This window comes from Brienomyrus brachyistius, chromosome 5 (genome assembly GCF_023856365.1).
Source record: "Brienomyrus brachyistius isolate T26 chromosome 5, BBRACH_0.4, whole genome shotgun sequence".
NCBI lineage: Eukaryota > Metazoa > Chordata > Actinopteri > Osteoglossiformes > Mormyridae > Brienomyrus > Brienomyrus brachyistius.
The window spans coordinates 23,192,611-23,206,136 of NC_064537.1; the positions used below are offsets into that span (position 1 = coordinate 23,192,611).

The 13,526-nt window shown below is 41.4% G+C and overlaps 1 protein-coding gene across 1 annotated transcript in view; it reads right to left on the reverse strand.

The window, feature by feature from the left end:
* dnah3 (dynein axonemal heavy chain 3) overlaps nt 1-11,653 on the reverse strand; it is a 36,770-nt gene extending 25,117 nt beyond the window's left edge. The window contains exons 1-19 of the mRNA XM_049012812.1: nt 11,532-11,653; nt 11,315-11,425; nt 10,935-11,142; nt 10,424-10,478; nt 9,941-10,091; nt 9,664-9,853; nt 9,250-9,445; nt 8,614-8,739; nt 8,232-8,427; nt 7,817-7,996; nt 7,167-7,303; nt 6,802-6,907; nt 6,502-6,680; nt 4,621-4,805; nt 2,487-2,610; nt 2,210-2,363; nt 1,976-2,120; nt 336-547; nt 138-229 (exon numbers count right to left, since the gene is read on the reverse strand). Coding sequence (XP_048868769.1) covers nt 138-229; nt 336-547; nt 1,976-2,120; nt 2,210-2,363; nt 2,487-2,610; nt 4,621-4,805; nt 6,502-6,680; nt 6,802-6,907; nt 7,167-7,303; nt 7,817-7,996; nt 8,232-8,427; nt 8,614-8,739; nt 9,250-9,445; nt 9,664-9,853; nt 9,941-10,091; nt 10,424-10,478; nt 10,935-11,142; nt 11,315-11,425; nt 11,532-11,549 — 2,765 coding nt within the window. The 5' untranslated portion in view covers nt 11,550-11,653. The remainder of the gene's footprint in view (nt 1-137; nt 230-335; nt 548-1,975; nt 2,121-2,209; nt 2,364-2,486; nt 2,611-4,620; nt 4,806-6,501; nt 6,681-6,801; nt 6,908-7,166; nt 7,304-7,816; nt 7,997-8,231; nt 8,428-8,613; nt 8,740-9,249; nt 9,446-9,663; nt 9,854-9,940; nt 10,092-10,423; nt 10,479-10,934; nt 11,143-11,314; nt 11,426-11,531) is intronic.
* Nucleotides 11,654-13,526: the final 1,873 nt, after the last annotated feature.

Sequence of the window (13,526 nt, forward strand, 5' to 3'; positions counted from 1 at the left end):
TATTTATATGCAGACTATTCCTCACCTTCCTCGCCCACCAGTGTATTTTATCAGTGGCCTTAGTTATGTTTTGGTGCTGTTGTGCATTGCTTTTCATGATGAGAAACTGGGACTCCAGCATGACGCATCAGACATACTTGTCAGCAAATCTGGACAGGCCCAGCTCCACCATGTTCAGCAGCGACGTGTCCTCATCAGGCTGGACAGCGTAGCCCACAATGGCACTGATCTGAATACGGAAATCAGCACGAATTTTTCAAGTAATTCAGGAAACTCCACAAGTTTCAAAATGAAACAAGCGGTAGAAACAAGTGATAGATCCTGTATGCACTGACCTTTTCCCAGTGTCGGCCTTTGATGCCAGGATTGCAGATGGTGGTAAGTATTGGGAGGTGCTGTTTGAACTTTTCAATCTTGATCCTGAAGCTGTCGGCAACTCGTCGGGGGCCAGGCAGGTCCACAAAACTCTTAGTCAGCTTGTACATGGTTCGCCACATGTTGGCCAGCTCCTCAGAGATCTCCTCGGCATTCAAGTGTACGAATGGACCTGATTGGGATTCGAAGGTGGGAAACCAGTTTCTAATTAAAGCTAGCTAAAGATGAGGTACTTAGATTAGGTAGAATAGATCAGTACTCAGGCGATGACGTTTGGTGCAAATGGTGCAACAGTGCTAGAATCAGAAATCAGAAATAGATATGATTTGATCCCCCCAAGGAACAATCCTGTGGTTACTGCCAGAACATAACCCAGGTATGAAGTGGGGGTGCAGTGCAGGTTATGAGCAGGTTTGCCTGAAGATTTGCAGTTCTGCTGAGAGTTTAGCATGGAGACAGCTGTGGGGAAGATGCTGTTCCTCAGCCTGTTGGTACAAAACCGAAGGCTTCTCCATCTCCATCCAGACAGGTACACAGTCTACTTGCACCTTAATTAATTAAATCTAAGATTACTGAGATTATCCATCCATCCATTTTCAGGGTCACGGGGGGTTCCAGTGCCTGTGGGCACAAGGCAGGAAACGACACACTGCAGAGCATGCTAACACACCATTCACTCACACATGCACACCTACAGGCAGTTTGGTAACTCCAGTTAACCTCAGAATGTTTTTGGACTGTGGGGGATACTGGAGAACCCGGAGGAAACCCCACGGCGACTCAGGGAGGACAATTAGTCTTCATGCCTTCCCATCCAATTTCCATTATTGCGATGATTGAGTCAACCCATTATTTTGCTGCTTACTCTCTTCCTCTTTTACCTTCAGCTTTTCTAAACATTAGGAGATTCTTCTTATAATGTTGGAATTATAAGAAAACTTCAGTCTGGTCATCTACGTGAAAGTTCATGCTTGATGTAATGAAATAACCACTTCGAAGGCCTCGGTATCCCTCCTGTCATGCCACTTCATTTTCCAGCTTTCTCTTCCATAAGACAGAAAATGTTGTTCTTAAGAGATATAGCACAACTTTTCAACATTTTTTCCTTGGTCCTTCATCACCAGTCTGTGACGTACTTCATGATACGAAATGCTTCACCCTTTGTTGTTGATGACTGTTCCTTGGAGACAAAGGCTGTTCATAACCTTCATGTTTTCACCATGTCCACTAAAGTTACATGCAATTCCTGCGGTTTTACACTTTCTTTTCTTTTTACTTCCAGCTGTTTCTTGAATTTACACCATATTGAAATTGAAATGTTTCTTTCCCCAGTCTGGAGTCTATACTGTCTATTCCTCCAATATATATTCTGCATTAAAGTTCAATAGAAACAATGACAGAATGGTTGTCTAACTCCTTCACCAATAAGGAACCAGTCAGATTCTCCATATTGCCTCCTAATTCTTCAAAAAGCTATCCTACACCCGTTACCCAGAGAACATTGCATAGTTTTGACATGGTCAGCGTCATTGTGATATTCCTTAGTTGCTTAAAATTATAAATGAACCATAATGCTCAGGATGCATTTAGATTTGTTTACCATTCATCCAAAACTCTGATTTGTTTTGGAAGTTAAGGGCAGTGGTCCAGAGGTGGTCATAGGGTTGCTTGTTGGCTAGAAGAGTCTGCAGATCAAGGAATTGGGTCTGCTCTTTTCCCAAAAGATTCTCCTCCTTATTTATGTCCTGAAGGAACACATGAAAAACACTTTCAGCTTGATCTTAATCAGTGTCGCACAGATTTCTGGAGTCAGAAGGACAGTATCACTCTTGACCTCAAGCTCCGCCACTGCAGCATCAAGAAAGGCTGCTACTTCACTCAGTTTCTCCACATTATGCTTCATCTCTTCAGGGCTCATTAGCTCCTTCCTCTTGAATGCTTCAACATCTTTGCTGATAGACTGTAGCTTCTGAACAAACTTGGAGATCCTGAGACGAAGGAAAGCCAGTTTGATACAGTTCATAACTTCATGCGCCTGTTTTGTTTCTGTGCAACAACGCAAGCCATTCCCAGACGGGCAAGTTATCCAGTTAGTGAAGCGGCATAATTACCTGGCAAGGATGACATCTACGGCACGATCCTTACATGTGGCCAGGCGGCTTTTGTTAAGTTCAAACACGGGGAGGATCTTCTCTGGCCACCGGAACAGGCTGCTGCTCAGCTTCAAGTCCTCATCTGGAGAGAAAGACGTAATAGCTCAGGCCCATGATGCATTACTGTCTCTGTTTCAGATTTAGGAAGATGCTGGAGCCCTCAAAGGACAGATCCAGATGCATTTGATTCAGGGTTGCCAACTCTGGTCAGGTGGCTGGCATGACATTTTCAATTTCAGACAATTCTGCACACACATGCACATGCACTTACATTTATGTTACAGTTTTATTACCTTGTAAATACAGCCAAAAGTTTTGAGAATGACACAAATATAAATTTTCACAAAGTCTGCTACCACAGTTTTTTTGATGGCGATTTGCATATGAAGAGTGATCAGGTAAATTGTAATTAATTGCAAAGTTCCTCTTTGCCATGAAAATGAACTTAATCCCAAAAAACCAATTTCCACTGCATTTCAGCCCTGCCACAAAAGGACCTGCTGACATCATCTGAGTGATTCTCTCGTTAATACAGGTGAGAGTGTTGACGAGGACAAGGCTAGAGATCACTCTGTTACGCTGATTGAGTTAGAATAGCAGACTGGATGTCTTAAAACAGGGCTGGCAAATCGTGCCCAGAAAGGGCCACTGTGTGTGCAGGTTTTTGTTGCGACTCCCTAATTAGATTATTAATTAGAGGACAGATTGGCTGAAGAGTCCTCACACCTGGCTGTGAACAGCTGACCTAAAGGTTATCCCAAAAACCCGCATACACACTGGCCCTTTGCGGGTAAGATTGGCCACCCCTACCTTAAAAGGAGGGTGGTGCTTGAAATTATTGTTCTTCCTCTGTTAACCATGGTTACCTGCAAGGAAACACCGGCAGTGATAATTGCTTTGCACAAAAAGGGCTTCATAGGCAAGGATATTGCTGCTAGAAAGATTGCACCTAAATCAACCATTTATTAGATAATCAAGAATTTCAAGGAGAGAGGTTCAGTTGTTTTGGAGAAGGCTTCAGGGCGCCCAAGAAAGTCCATCAAGCGCCAGGACTGTCTCCTAAAGTTGATTCAGCTGCGCACAGTGAGGTGAAGACTTTTGGAGGAGGGCCTGGTGTCAAGAAGGGCAGCAAAGAAGCCACTTCTCAACAAGAAAAACATCAGGGACAGACTGATATTCTGTAAAAGCTACTGGGATTGGACTGCTGAGACCTAGGGTAAAGACATTTTCTCTGATGAATCCCCTTTCCGACTGTTTGGGGCATCTGGAAAAAAGATTGTCCGGAGAAGAAAAGGTGAGCGCTACTGTCAGTCCTGTGTCAGTCCAACAGTGAAGCATCCTGAGACCATTCATGTGTGGGGTTGCTTCTCAGTCACTTACAATTTTGCCTAAGAACACAGCCATGAATAAAGAATGATACCAAAACAACTTCTCCCAAATATCCAAGAACAGTTTGGTGATGAACAAGGCCTTTTCCATGAGGATGGAGCACCGTGCCATAAGGCGAAAGTGGCTTGGGGAACAAAACATCAACATTTTGGGTCCATGGTCTGGAAAATCCCCAGACCTTAATCCCATTGAAAACTTGTGGTCAATCCTCAAGAGGCGAGTGGACAAACAAAAACCCACAGATTCTGACAAACTCCAAACATCGATTATGCAAGAATGGGCAGTGGGTCAGGATTTTGCCTAGAAATTGATTGATAGCATGCGAGGGTGAATTGCAGAGGTCTTGAAAAAGAAGGGTCAACACTGCAAATATTGACTCTTTGCATAAAGTTAATGTAATTGTCAATAAAAGCCTTTGATGCTTGTCAAATGCTTGTAGTTATACTTCAGTAAACCACAGAAACATCTGGCAGTAAGATTTACAAACACGGAAGCAGCAAACTTTATGAAAACCAATACTTGTGTCATGTTTAAAACTTTTGGCCACGACTGTAGAATTTGAAAACTACCCCAACACTTTTGATGGAGCTAATTTTAGGTTTATAATGGATAGATTTCTTGCGTAAATGCGAGAGTCTGAAAGCTGTACTGTCACGCCTGATACGTGAGAGTCGGCAATCCCGTTGATTTTTGTTACACATACTAGAGAAGTTGGCAAAGTCCAGCAGAAAATGGAGGCGTTTAACCGCTTCACCGATTTCGTCCCTCAGCTGATGGACAGTTACTTCGGTGGTGCGTTTCAGGTACCGGTCCAGGGTCACCAGCTCCTCTGTGTTACTTGGGACCCCGCTAATAATCTCTGCTATTTCCTCATAGCGTCGGCAGACACTGAAATATACATGTGTCAGTAGTGGTAGACGAGACTGAGCAGACAGCTGATGTAGGAGCATAGGTACAGCACATTCGAACACAAGCAAAAACACTACATTACTACATTAAATGCAATGATAAAAAACAACCTTAGCATTACGGTGTACAGCAATGCTGAACATTATACTGCAATCAAAAAAGAAGATTGATTATGCATGCCCATACTGTAATATGGAAGTGCTGAGTCCATGGAATGTGAAGTCTATAAAGATGCAGTGATCGAGCGGCTACTACAAATCCGGGGAGTGCTGAGCTGCTGCATGCACATGCTCCGCCATCTTGAAATTGGCTTGCCAGGCAGCATATGTAGGCATAATGTGCTTAAGTCTTGTATGTACAGTACAGTGTATGTTCTTAGTTTTTGAACATATATTGTTTATCTTTAGTTTGCACTTTTATAAGCGCTTCGCTCAGGTTGTGCTCCTGAATTTCACTAAACAAACTGGCATCTAGAATACGTAAGGTCTACAAGGGTATGACTGCTGCAAATGGAGGACTCTTTGACGAAAGCAGTTTGAAAAACACAATTATTATATTAGAATTTCAAAAAGGATTATTTCTAACTTTGTCAATGACTATTTCCTGTTTATTTAGTAGGGGTGTAACGGTACACAAAAATCACAGTTCGGTACGTACCTCGGTTTTGAAGTCACGGTTCGGTACGATTTCAGTACAGTGGGGATAAAAGAAATAAAACATAAATTGCTTCTTTTTTGCTTTATGAAACAGCGATTTACTGAACAAAATATGGTTGTCTTTCTTAAATAAAAAGTGTCTGTCGATACTGCTGCAACCTACTAATAAAAAAAGTCAAATTTACTCAAAAGTAAATCAAAACAAATATTCTCTCCTATAAATAAAATAAAATAAATATCCATTAAGGTGCACATTTAGAAAATTAACTGCACTTGATCTGTACTGTATTCATATTAGCAGTCTTCGGCTTCATATTAGAATGGTGCAACATAAATAGTGTCTCGAAAAATACAAAGCATAACAAAATAAATATCCACTATGGTGCAGCATTAAAAAAATTCTTGTGCTGTTCTTGATTCACATGAACAACGTCCAGCTTCACACTGGGATGTTCGTGCACATATAGTGTCGCAGCTTCATCCGCCCCTTTCCGAATGTTGCTTGGGGAGTCATACAAACACACAATGGTTCTGCGTTTGCTGCATTCATTCTGCACATATGTGTACCGAACCGAAAGACCCGTCCAGAAAATTTTCGGTACCAATACATGTACCGTTATACTCCTATTATTTAGCTATACTTCCTATTCAAACTCATTTCATCTCTGTTTTCATGGAAAACCCCTATCTTTTGAAGAGTAGTATATATGGCATTCATCAAATAGAGTGTGTATATATTGGGGGTCTGCGTTTGGCTCTATGGGTTAGGAATGTGTGCCCCTCATTAGAAGGTGACTGGTTCAAATCCCATGTCTGGCAGAGTGATTTCACCAATGAGCTCTAGAGCAAGGCCCTTAATCCCAATTACTCCAGGGGTTAGCAGACCCTGCTTTATTAATTGTCTGTCGCTTTGGATAAAAGCTATTTAATTAAATTCAAGCTATTCTGGGTTCTATTGTGAGAAATTACACTTATTACACTAATGCTACAGGTACAGCAGAATGGAGGGACGCCCTTACCTTTTGCTGAGCGCTCTGTTCTCCTCCACTTTGAACATGATCAGCTTTTCTTTCAGCCTCTCAGCGCGACTGCAAAGTTCCTCATTAACGCCGGAGGCATCCAGGCTGAATGCAGCCAGTGGGGTAGTGCTGCACAGACCGGTGATTTCTTCACACAGCTGCTGAATGCTTTTAATTTTCTGTGACCCAGAGAATTTACCCACAGTTTACAACACACTGCTGTACTTCAGAATTACATTAAGATAATTAAATGATGTTCTGTTCTTTCAGGTTGTAATCCTCCTGGGTCAGAAAGCATACCTGAGTGAAAACTTCAAGAGAATGCTTGTCTTTAAGGAAGAAATCGACGTCTTGATTAGCACTGCTGTTAAGCAGACTGCTGAATTTGTCATATACACTCAAATACCTGCCGATTGAAAGGTAATAAGACTGGTAGTAAAGTAATACATGGTTTTAGGAGATAAACAACATTCTTTAAAATGCTCTCTGTAAATGCCCTGGATGAGAGGAACATATACACTCAATGATTAGAAGGCTGAGTGATTAATTATTCACAGACCTGATATCACTGAAATCTATATAGGCACAGTGACATTGTCGTAGTGAAGAGTTCTAGCTGTAATACGTCATGGAAGCTCTTATTGAATATTTCTGAAGTGCAGTACCGTTTGGGTCCTTCTGTGTTCTTCTGGAAGACCTCCATGGTTCTGCTGACCAGCTCAGAGACCAGCAGCTCATCTGGCCTGACTGCGCGGAGAGTCATGTTGGGTGTCTGGATCTCGGGAAACAGCTCACATTCCACCTGTGTCCGAATGTCACAACACAGACCCCTCTGCTAGTCCATCTATTCATAATGACTGCTTGAGTGGGGATAAGTGTCCAGATTAAAGGTCAAAAATAAAGAATTCTAAACTTCATATACAACTGATTCAATAGCTTTCAGAAAGTTATATCACATAATCAATCAATCAATCAATCAATATAGCACTGTTTTAACCACAGGGTTATGAAATGCTTTACAGACTGAAATGCTTAACTACTTTAAGGAATTAAAATAAGCATATAAAGAAAATAAATATAAATAGGATCAGTTTTTAAAAATAAACAACAATAAGATACCACCAAAACGCGGAAAAGGCATTGGTGAAAAATCTATTTTTAAATATCTAAACTGCTATTAACACAATAATAATTGTGTTAATTGCAGTTTAGATATTTAGAAATTGTTAACAAGCTAATACCTAAATATCAGCTGAAACCTTTTTCCAGACTGAAAGACTAGGCTGTGCAATGATGGAGTGAGAAGGCATAGTACCCTGGACAGACCCTCCGCGCTCCTGATGACCTCCATGAAGCCTGTGTGAATGATCTCCCAATAGTCTTGCAAGCAGGGCTGGAACACAATGTGAGGCTCCTCAACCTTCACATGTATGGTCAGCAGCTGTGGCCGCGTGAAGCTCAGATGATCACAGTCCTTGCCGAAGTCATTCCCCCCCTGGCAGGCGGCATCAGTGACACGTTTCAGTCGTTGCCACAGTGCCGGCCGGGGGAGGTCTCTCAGTGAGGCCCTCACATTATGCATTAAGAAGACAGGCTACAGCTGATGCTGAAATGCGCAGATGTTTGGGTAAATACTGTAAAGACAGCGTGCCATCTCTCCTCCTATACGCTGGGTGGGAGGGGTGGCTAAGAACAATCAAAAGCGGTTATAGGAGAGCATACAGACGTGCCTGGTGCAGCAAGAAGAAGGCCAGCAGCTCCTGCAAGGAGGCGATGACCAGGCTGCGCAGCTGCTGAGACATGAGGGCAGCTGCGCAGGAGAAGAACTCCTGGGCGGACACTGGGGCCTCCATTTCACTAGGGGGCACCAGCGCGAGCCAGCAGTCTTTATGAGTGATAAAGAGAGAGGCACATCTGGGCAGCCATCTGTATGGGGGATGACATCCAGATCATCGCATTAAAAAATACATATTTGTAAATTTTATAACCACTGATGTGAATCTGCTTAATAGAAACGAAGTCCCATCATGCAACATGTGTGTCAAACACAATCATGCCAACATGGGATGAAATGATCTGATGCATTTGCTGACGAGTGACGCTGTCGCTCACGTGTTGAGCAGGGCATCCCTGGCTGTTCGGCACTGCCTCTGAAGCTCAGCGGCAAAGTCTTCAGGGAGCAGTGGGAGGTTGGCAGAAAGAAGGTCCTCCGACCTTACAAACCTCAGAGAAGCAAAACTGCACAGAGCAAAACAGAGGCTCAGACTCACTGCTTATTGGCTAGCTGTGAACTTTCAGAAATAAACTGATACGTAGGGGCATTTAGCTATAAGTCTTAAAAACAGCTGCAATTCTCAACAGCAGTGTAAAAACATAAACATACTAGATATGAAACATGAGAATTAATAAAAACAATCTCATTTTTATTTGTTACATATTGACATAATATGCACCATTTAAAATATTACTTGTAGAAGTTCTACCTTTATCCTTTTATAAAGCTGGTTTTTAGGCACCTTGAAATGTTATTACAAAATTCAGACCATATTGCCATTTAAGCATTAATATACTTATAGAATATAAGCAAAAATAAACAAGCAAACAAATGAAACCTTAAATGCAGAAACAGCTGCAAATCACTAAGCCAACTAAGTAAAAACTGACCGTTTAAACTGAAAGTCCAGGGTCAGTGTAAAAAGTACCCATCCCCAAACCAACACGTGCAGCAGTAGATGGTGGAACTCTCACCTGCCCATCCACAGCTCCTGCAGATGCAGCATCATTGGGTTGACAGTGAAGAGGTGCTGCTCCTGCCAGCTGTGAGCTTCCCTGTAAGCTCTGCTCCAGGGAACCGGCCCACGGATCACCCTCACTGGGAACGGCCGCGGGGTCCTGGAGATGAACAAGCGCTTCCTTTCCAGTGGATCTCTCAAGATGTAATCCACTAAAGCCGAGAAAACAGACTACATGAAGAAAAGGCCTTCGCCTTGGATCGTAATGAAAACAGATTTACCACTTAAAAACATTCAAATATAAACATTTCAGAAAGCATAAAGTGAAATCAAGAAAATCTCCAATGGCAGCAACCTGAGTTGACTTTAAAAATGTAAATTGCAATTACAATCAGTTATGATCCAATTAAGGTGCACCACAACTTCTCACCGATGCTTTTCCTTAAACTGAAACGGTAGCTTTTCTGTACTTCCTCTAAAAGCTGCGACTGTAGCTTCTGAAAGTCTTCACTGTTTTGGGAACAGTCACGAAGCAGTTCTAAGATGTTCTCGACCTGCTGCGGAGGCTGGGCAGCCAGCATGTGACCCTTAACTCCATTGGTGATGTAATACATGTATCTCTGTAACAAATGAGGAGCAAATTAAACGACAGAAGGGATCTTAAATACTAGCATGCTTGTTACGCTTTTATGGTCCACTTTCAGTACTTCCAGGTCCCTGTCTGATGGCTCTTCCCCTGCTCTTGACAGACGCATCTCCTGGCTTCGAATAATATCCAGCTGCTGGATGGGTGTCATGGGGCGGCTACTGGAAGCCATTGCAATCCCAGCTGAGTGTGAAGATTGAAAAACGGGATTCCTGTAGGCCAAATGAAGTCAAAATGCGAGTTTAGGACAGTGTTTCTCAAACCAGTCCTCAGGGACTCCTAAATGGTCCATGATTTCGCTCTCTTTGAGTTGGGAGAGAGCAAAAACGTGGACTGCCTGGGGCTCCCTGAGTCCTAGTTTGAGAAAAACTGCTTTAGGAGGTGCTCTAATGTTTTTTGTGCGCTACCACTGGGTGGTGCATAAATAGATGCATTCCAATGACACAAGCTTTTTATTGTGTTACATTTTCAGTTACTTTATTCATTAACTTTCAAATAGGCCTGTCCTGTAATATTTTTGGAATATCCTTAAAAGGTAGTTTACCTGATCTTTGGCATGAGTTTTCCCTTTTTCAGAACAGGAGACACCACTCTGGTTACTGGTGACTGGGCTAAGGAGAGATCTACTTGCTTATTATTCTCAGTCTTTTACCTGCAATATGGTACGCATGTATCCAAATGTGGTGGAGAACATCCCCCCCCCATTCATCCTCCATAATTGCTAATCCAAAAAAGCACAAGCCAAGAGGGAGACGGTACCTCGCAGAGGTGGAAAGTTCAGGGCCACAAAGTAAAAATCCAGTCCGAGGTTTTGTTTCAACCAAACAGTTTAGCATAAAGAGTCACAGTCACAGAATATGCAACTGGTTGGCTGAAACAAAATCCTGGTCTAGATTTTTACTTTGTGGACCTGAACTATGCATCATTAGTCGGTCGTAAGGCGCACATTTACAAATGGACCGCAGCAAAGCTGCTCTTGAATCTAAAAGCTTTTATATTCAAGGTATTTCAGCAGCACAGTCATTTTATAAACAGTACTGAGCTGATAAGGATACGGGTGGCAGGTGCTTCTGGGGAGTCTTCAGCAGGCACCTGTGACTTTCGACGCATGTGATGGATTTTTAGGTATCTAGCAGCTGGGCTGTAATTATTCCCAATGGATTCGCTAGGAGTGCGGTGGTAGCGCTGCTCTTTGTAGGGTACCGCCAGTGTCCAGCATGTGTCCTGAAGGATGGGTGGGTACTTACTGTGACGGAGAACAATCTATAAGGGAACAAGAGAAGGGGCTGCTTTCAGCTGTGGTCCCATATGGGATCGCAAAACATCAAACACCCGCTAAATAAAACATGTAACTTCCTCAAAATACAACCGAAGCCCAAATTAACCCATTTAAGATCATAAGATCGCGTTAGCGAGTTGAATAAGCGGATTTCACCTGATAGAGTTCAGAAGGCCCCGCTGTATCAGTTTGAGACAAAGGGGGCAAACTGGGCAGTCCCCTTGTCTGGCTCATTTTATGTACTGAGTCATCTTCCAGCTGCAAGCCCTGTAAACACGGAGATTATTCGGTCATATCTGCATCAACAATAAATCTATTAAGGTTCACAAAACAATTTAGAAATATTTGCAAAGTGGAAATCTCGGAAGCATACCTGTTTTAAGCGATCCATATGAAGAACCTAAATATTGGATACTCGGGAGATCTACAATAAAAAGCAACTATATCTAAATACAGTAAAACTGTTGTGCTTTACAGAATGTAAGGAATAAGAGGAACTGTGCCGTTTACTGTACAGCAGGCGCTAATAAGAAATGACAGCCTCAGAAGTGGGTAATTATAGACGGCAGCAGTTCAATGCGTCTTAGTAACGGCGAAGCTTGCAATGTTATAAAAAAAAACGCCCTTTTGTCCGCAGGAACTTGGCGTTCCAGTTTGTTAATAATATGCGTCATAACTTATCGTTTAACTCATTGGTTATTTCATGTAGGCCTAGTTGTTTGTACAGTGAAGTTTATCTGCCTTTTATCTCTTTTTAAATTTTGTTATTTTCCATAAACCCTGGAAAGTTCACTTTCTTTTTTCCTCACCATCAGCCCTCCCGTTTATAATCTGTAACACTGAACTGCCCAAAGCATACGGCTCTGTATATTGTGAAACCTACAGACTGTAATAAGTAACAGAAAAAAGTTAAGCAGCTAAGTAAACATTTGAATAGATGTTTTGTTGACTTCTTTTAAACCATCAAAATGGGGAATGTCATTAACGGGTTAACTGTCAAACAACAAATTTTTATATTGTGATGAGTCTATTTTAATCTTTACTTTATTGCATTTGTTCGCCCATGTTCTAGATTTGGAGAGCATTTTTGTAAAGCTACACTATTAACATCGATGACAGTTGCCTTTGGTAACCGCGTCCATGTTTCCAGGCAACATCACTTCCCCGAATGGACTATTGTAGTATGCCTATGCAAACAATTTGGTGACACTTTCGATTAAACAGATATATAAAAGCGCTGACATTCAATAAATGTTATTAATTATTTAGATGCTGGAATATGTTAACAATATAAAACACAAAGTGGTACCGCATGTATTATTTCTCAGTGAGCATATGCTCTCGTCCGTGTTGCAATCCATACCTACACTCTCCCCTAGGGGTCGCCACCTTATTTATAAATCTCTTCTCAAGAAACTCAGAACGTAATTAGTTTCTATTAATTATTTATATATGTTGTACCAGTGTATAGATTTAGAAATCCTTCTGATGTCATTTCTGGGGGGTGTTCCACGAAGTAGGATTTCTCAGTTGACTGAGTTAATTGTAAAGTAGATGCCATGATTGTCCAATAGGAATGCTCCATACCTAAACTCTTATTGGACAATCATGACTACCAGAGAAATCCTGCTTCGTGGAACAACCGCCTTGTGTTTAAAGCATGACAGCGAGATGTTAAATGCAAGACTTTATCTATCTACGTAATTTTTGTTAGACAATTAAATTATTTTATGTGAATTCTATCTTCAATACATGTATTATTTTTAATTTTTTAATAAATGATATGGATATATTATTAGGCTATCTACGTATTTTATAAATATTAAGTTTCGAAATTCTTCTCAGTTTATTAATAATATTAATCTAAGTTAAAAACTAGTAATATCTTTCTAATGATTTTAACGACGGTAGTAAACAACCATCTGCTGGACAGCGCCTTTTTAGATAATTAGGTAGAAAAATATGTTTGCAGATAAGAAAAGCAGGGAATCATGCAGACTTTGCTTACCGATCTCTACGATACGTAAATATTATGCTGTTTAGTTAGTCAGGAGCCCATTTGACACACAGTATGCGTCCGTTTTAAAGAGCAGAGTTGCACATAGTCTTTGCCACAGGAATACCTTCTAAGATTGTCATTGCTGTCAACACCATCTTCGGCGTTTATGCCACTTGATTTTTGATGGGACCTTCTTTTTTAAACAGTCTTGTTATTTTTAATCTATATAACAATAGTTTGTATCTTTTTTTTTCGTATTGTTCACCATTACAATGTCATAAAATGTTTATCTCCAGCGAATGCGATTTAAAAAAAATAGATAGTTGTTGGCTGTCAGTACCTATGTTAACATCTGCCTATAACCTCTGT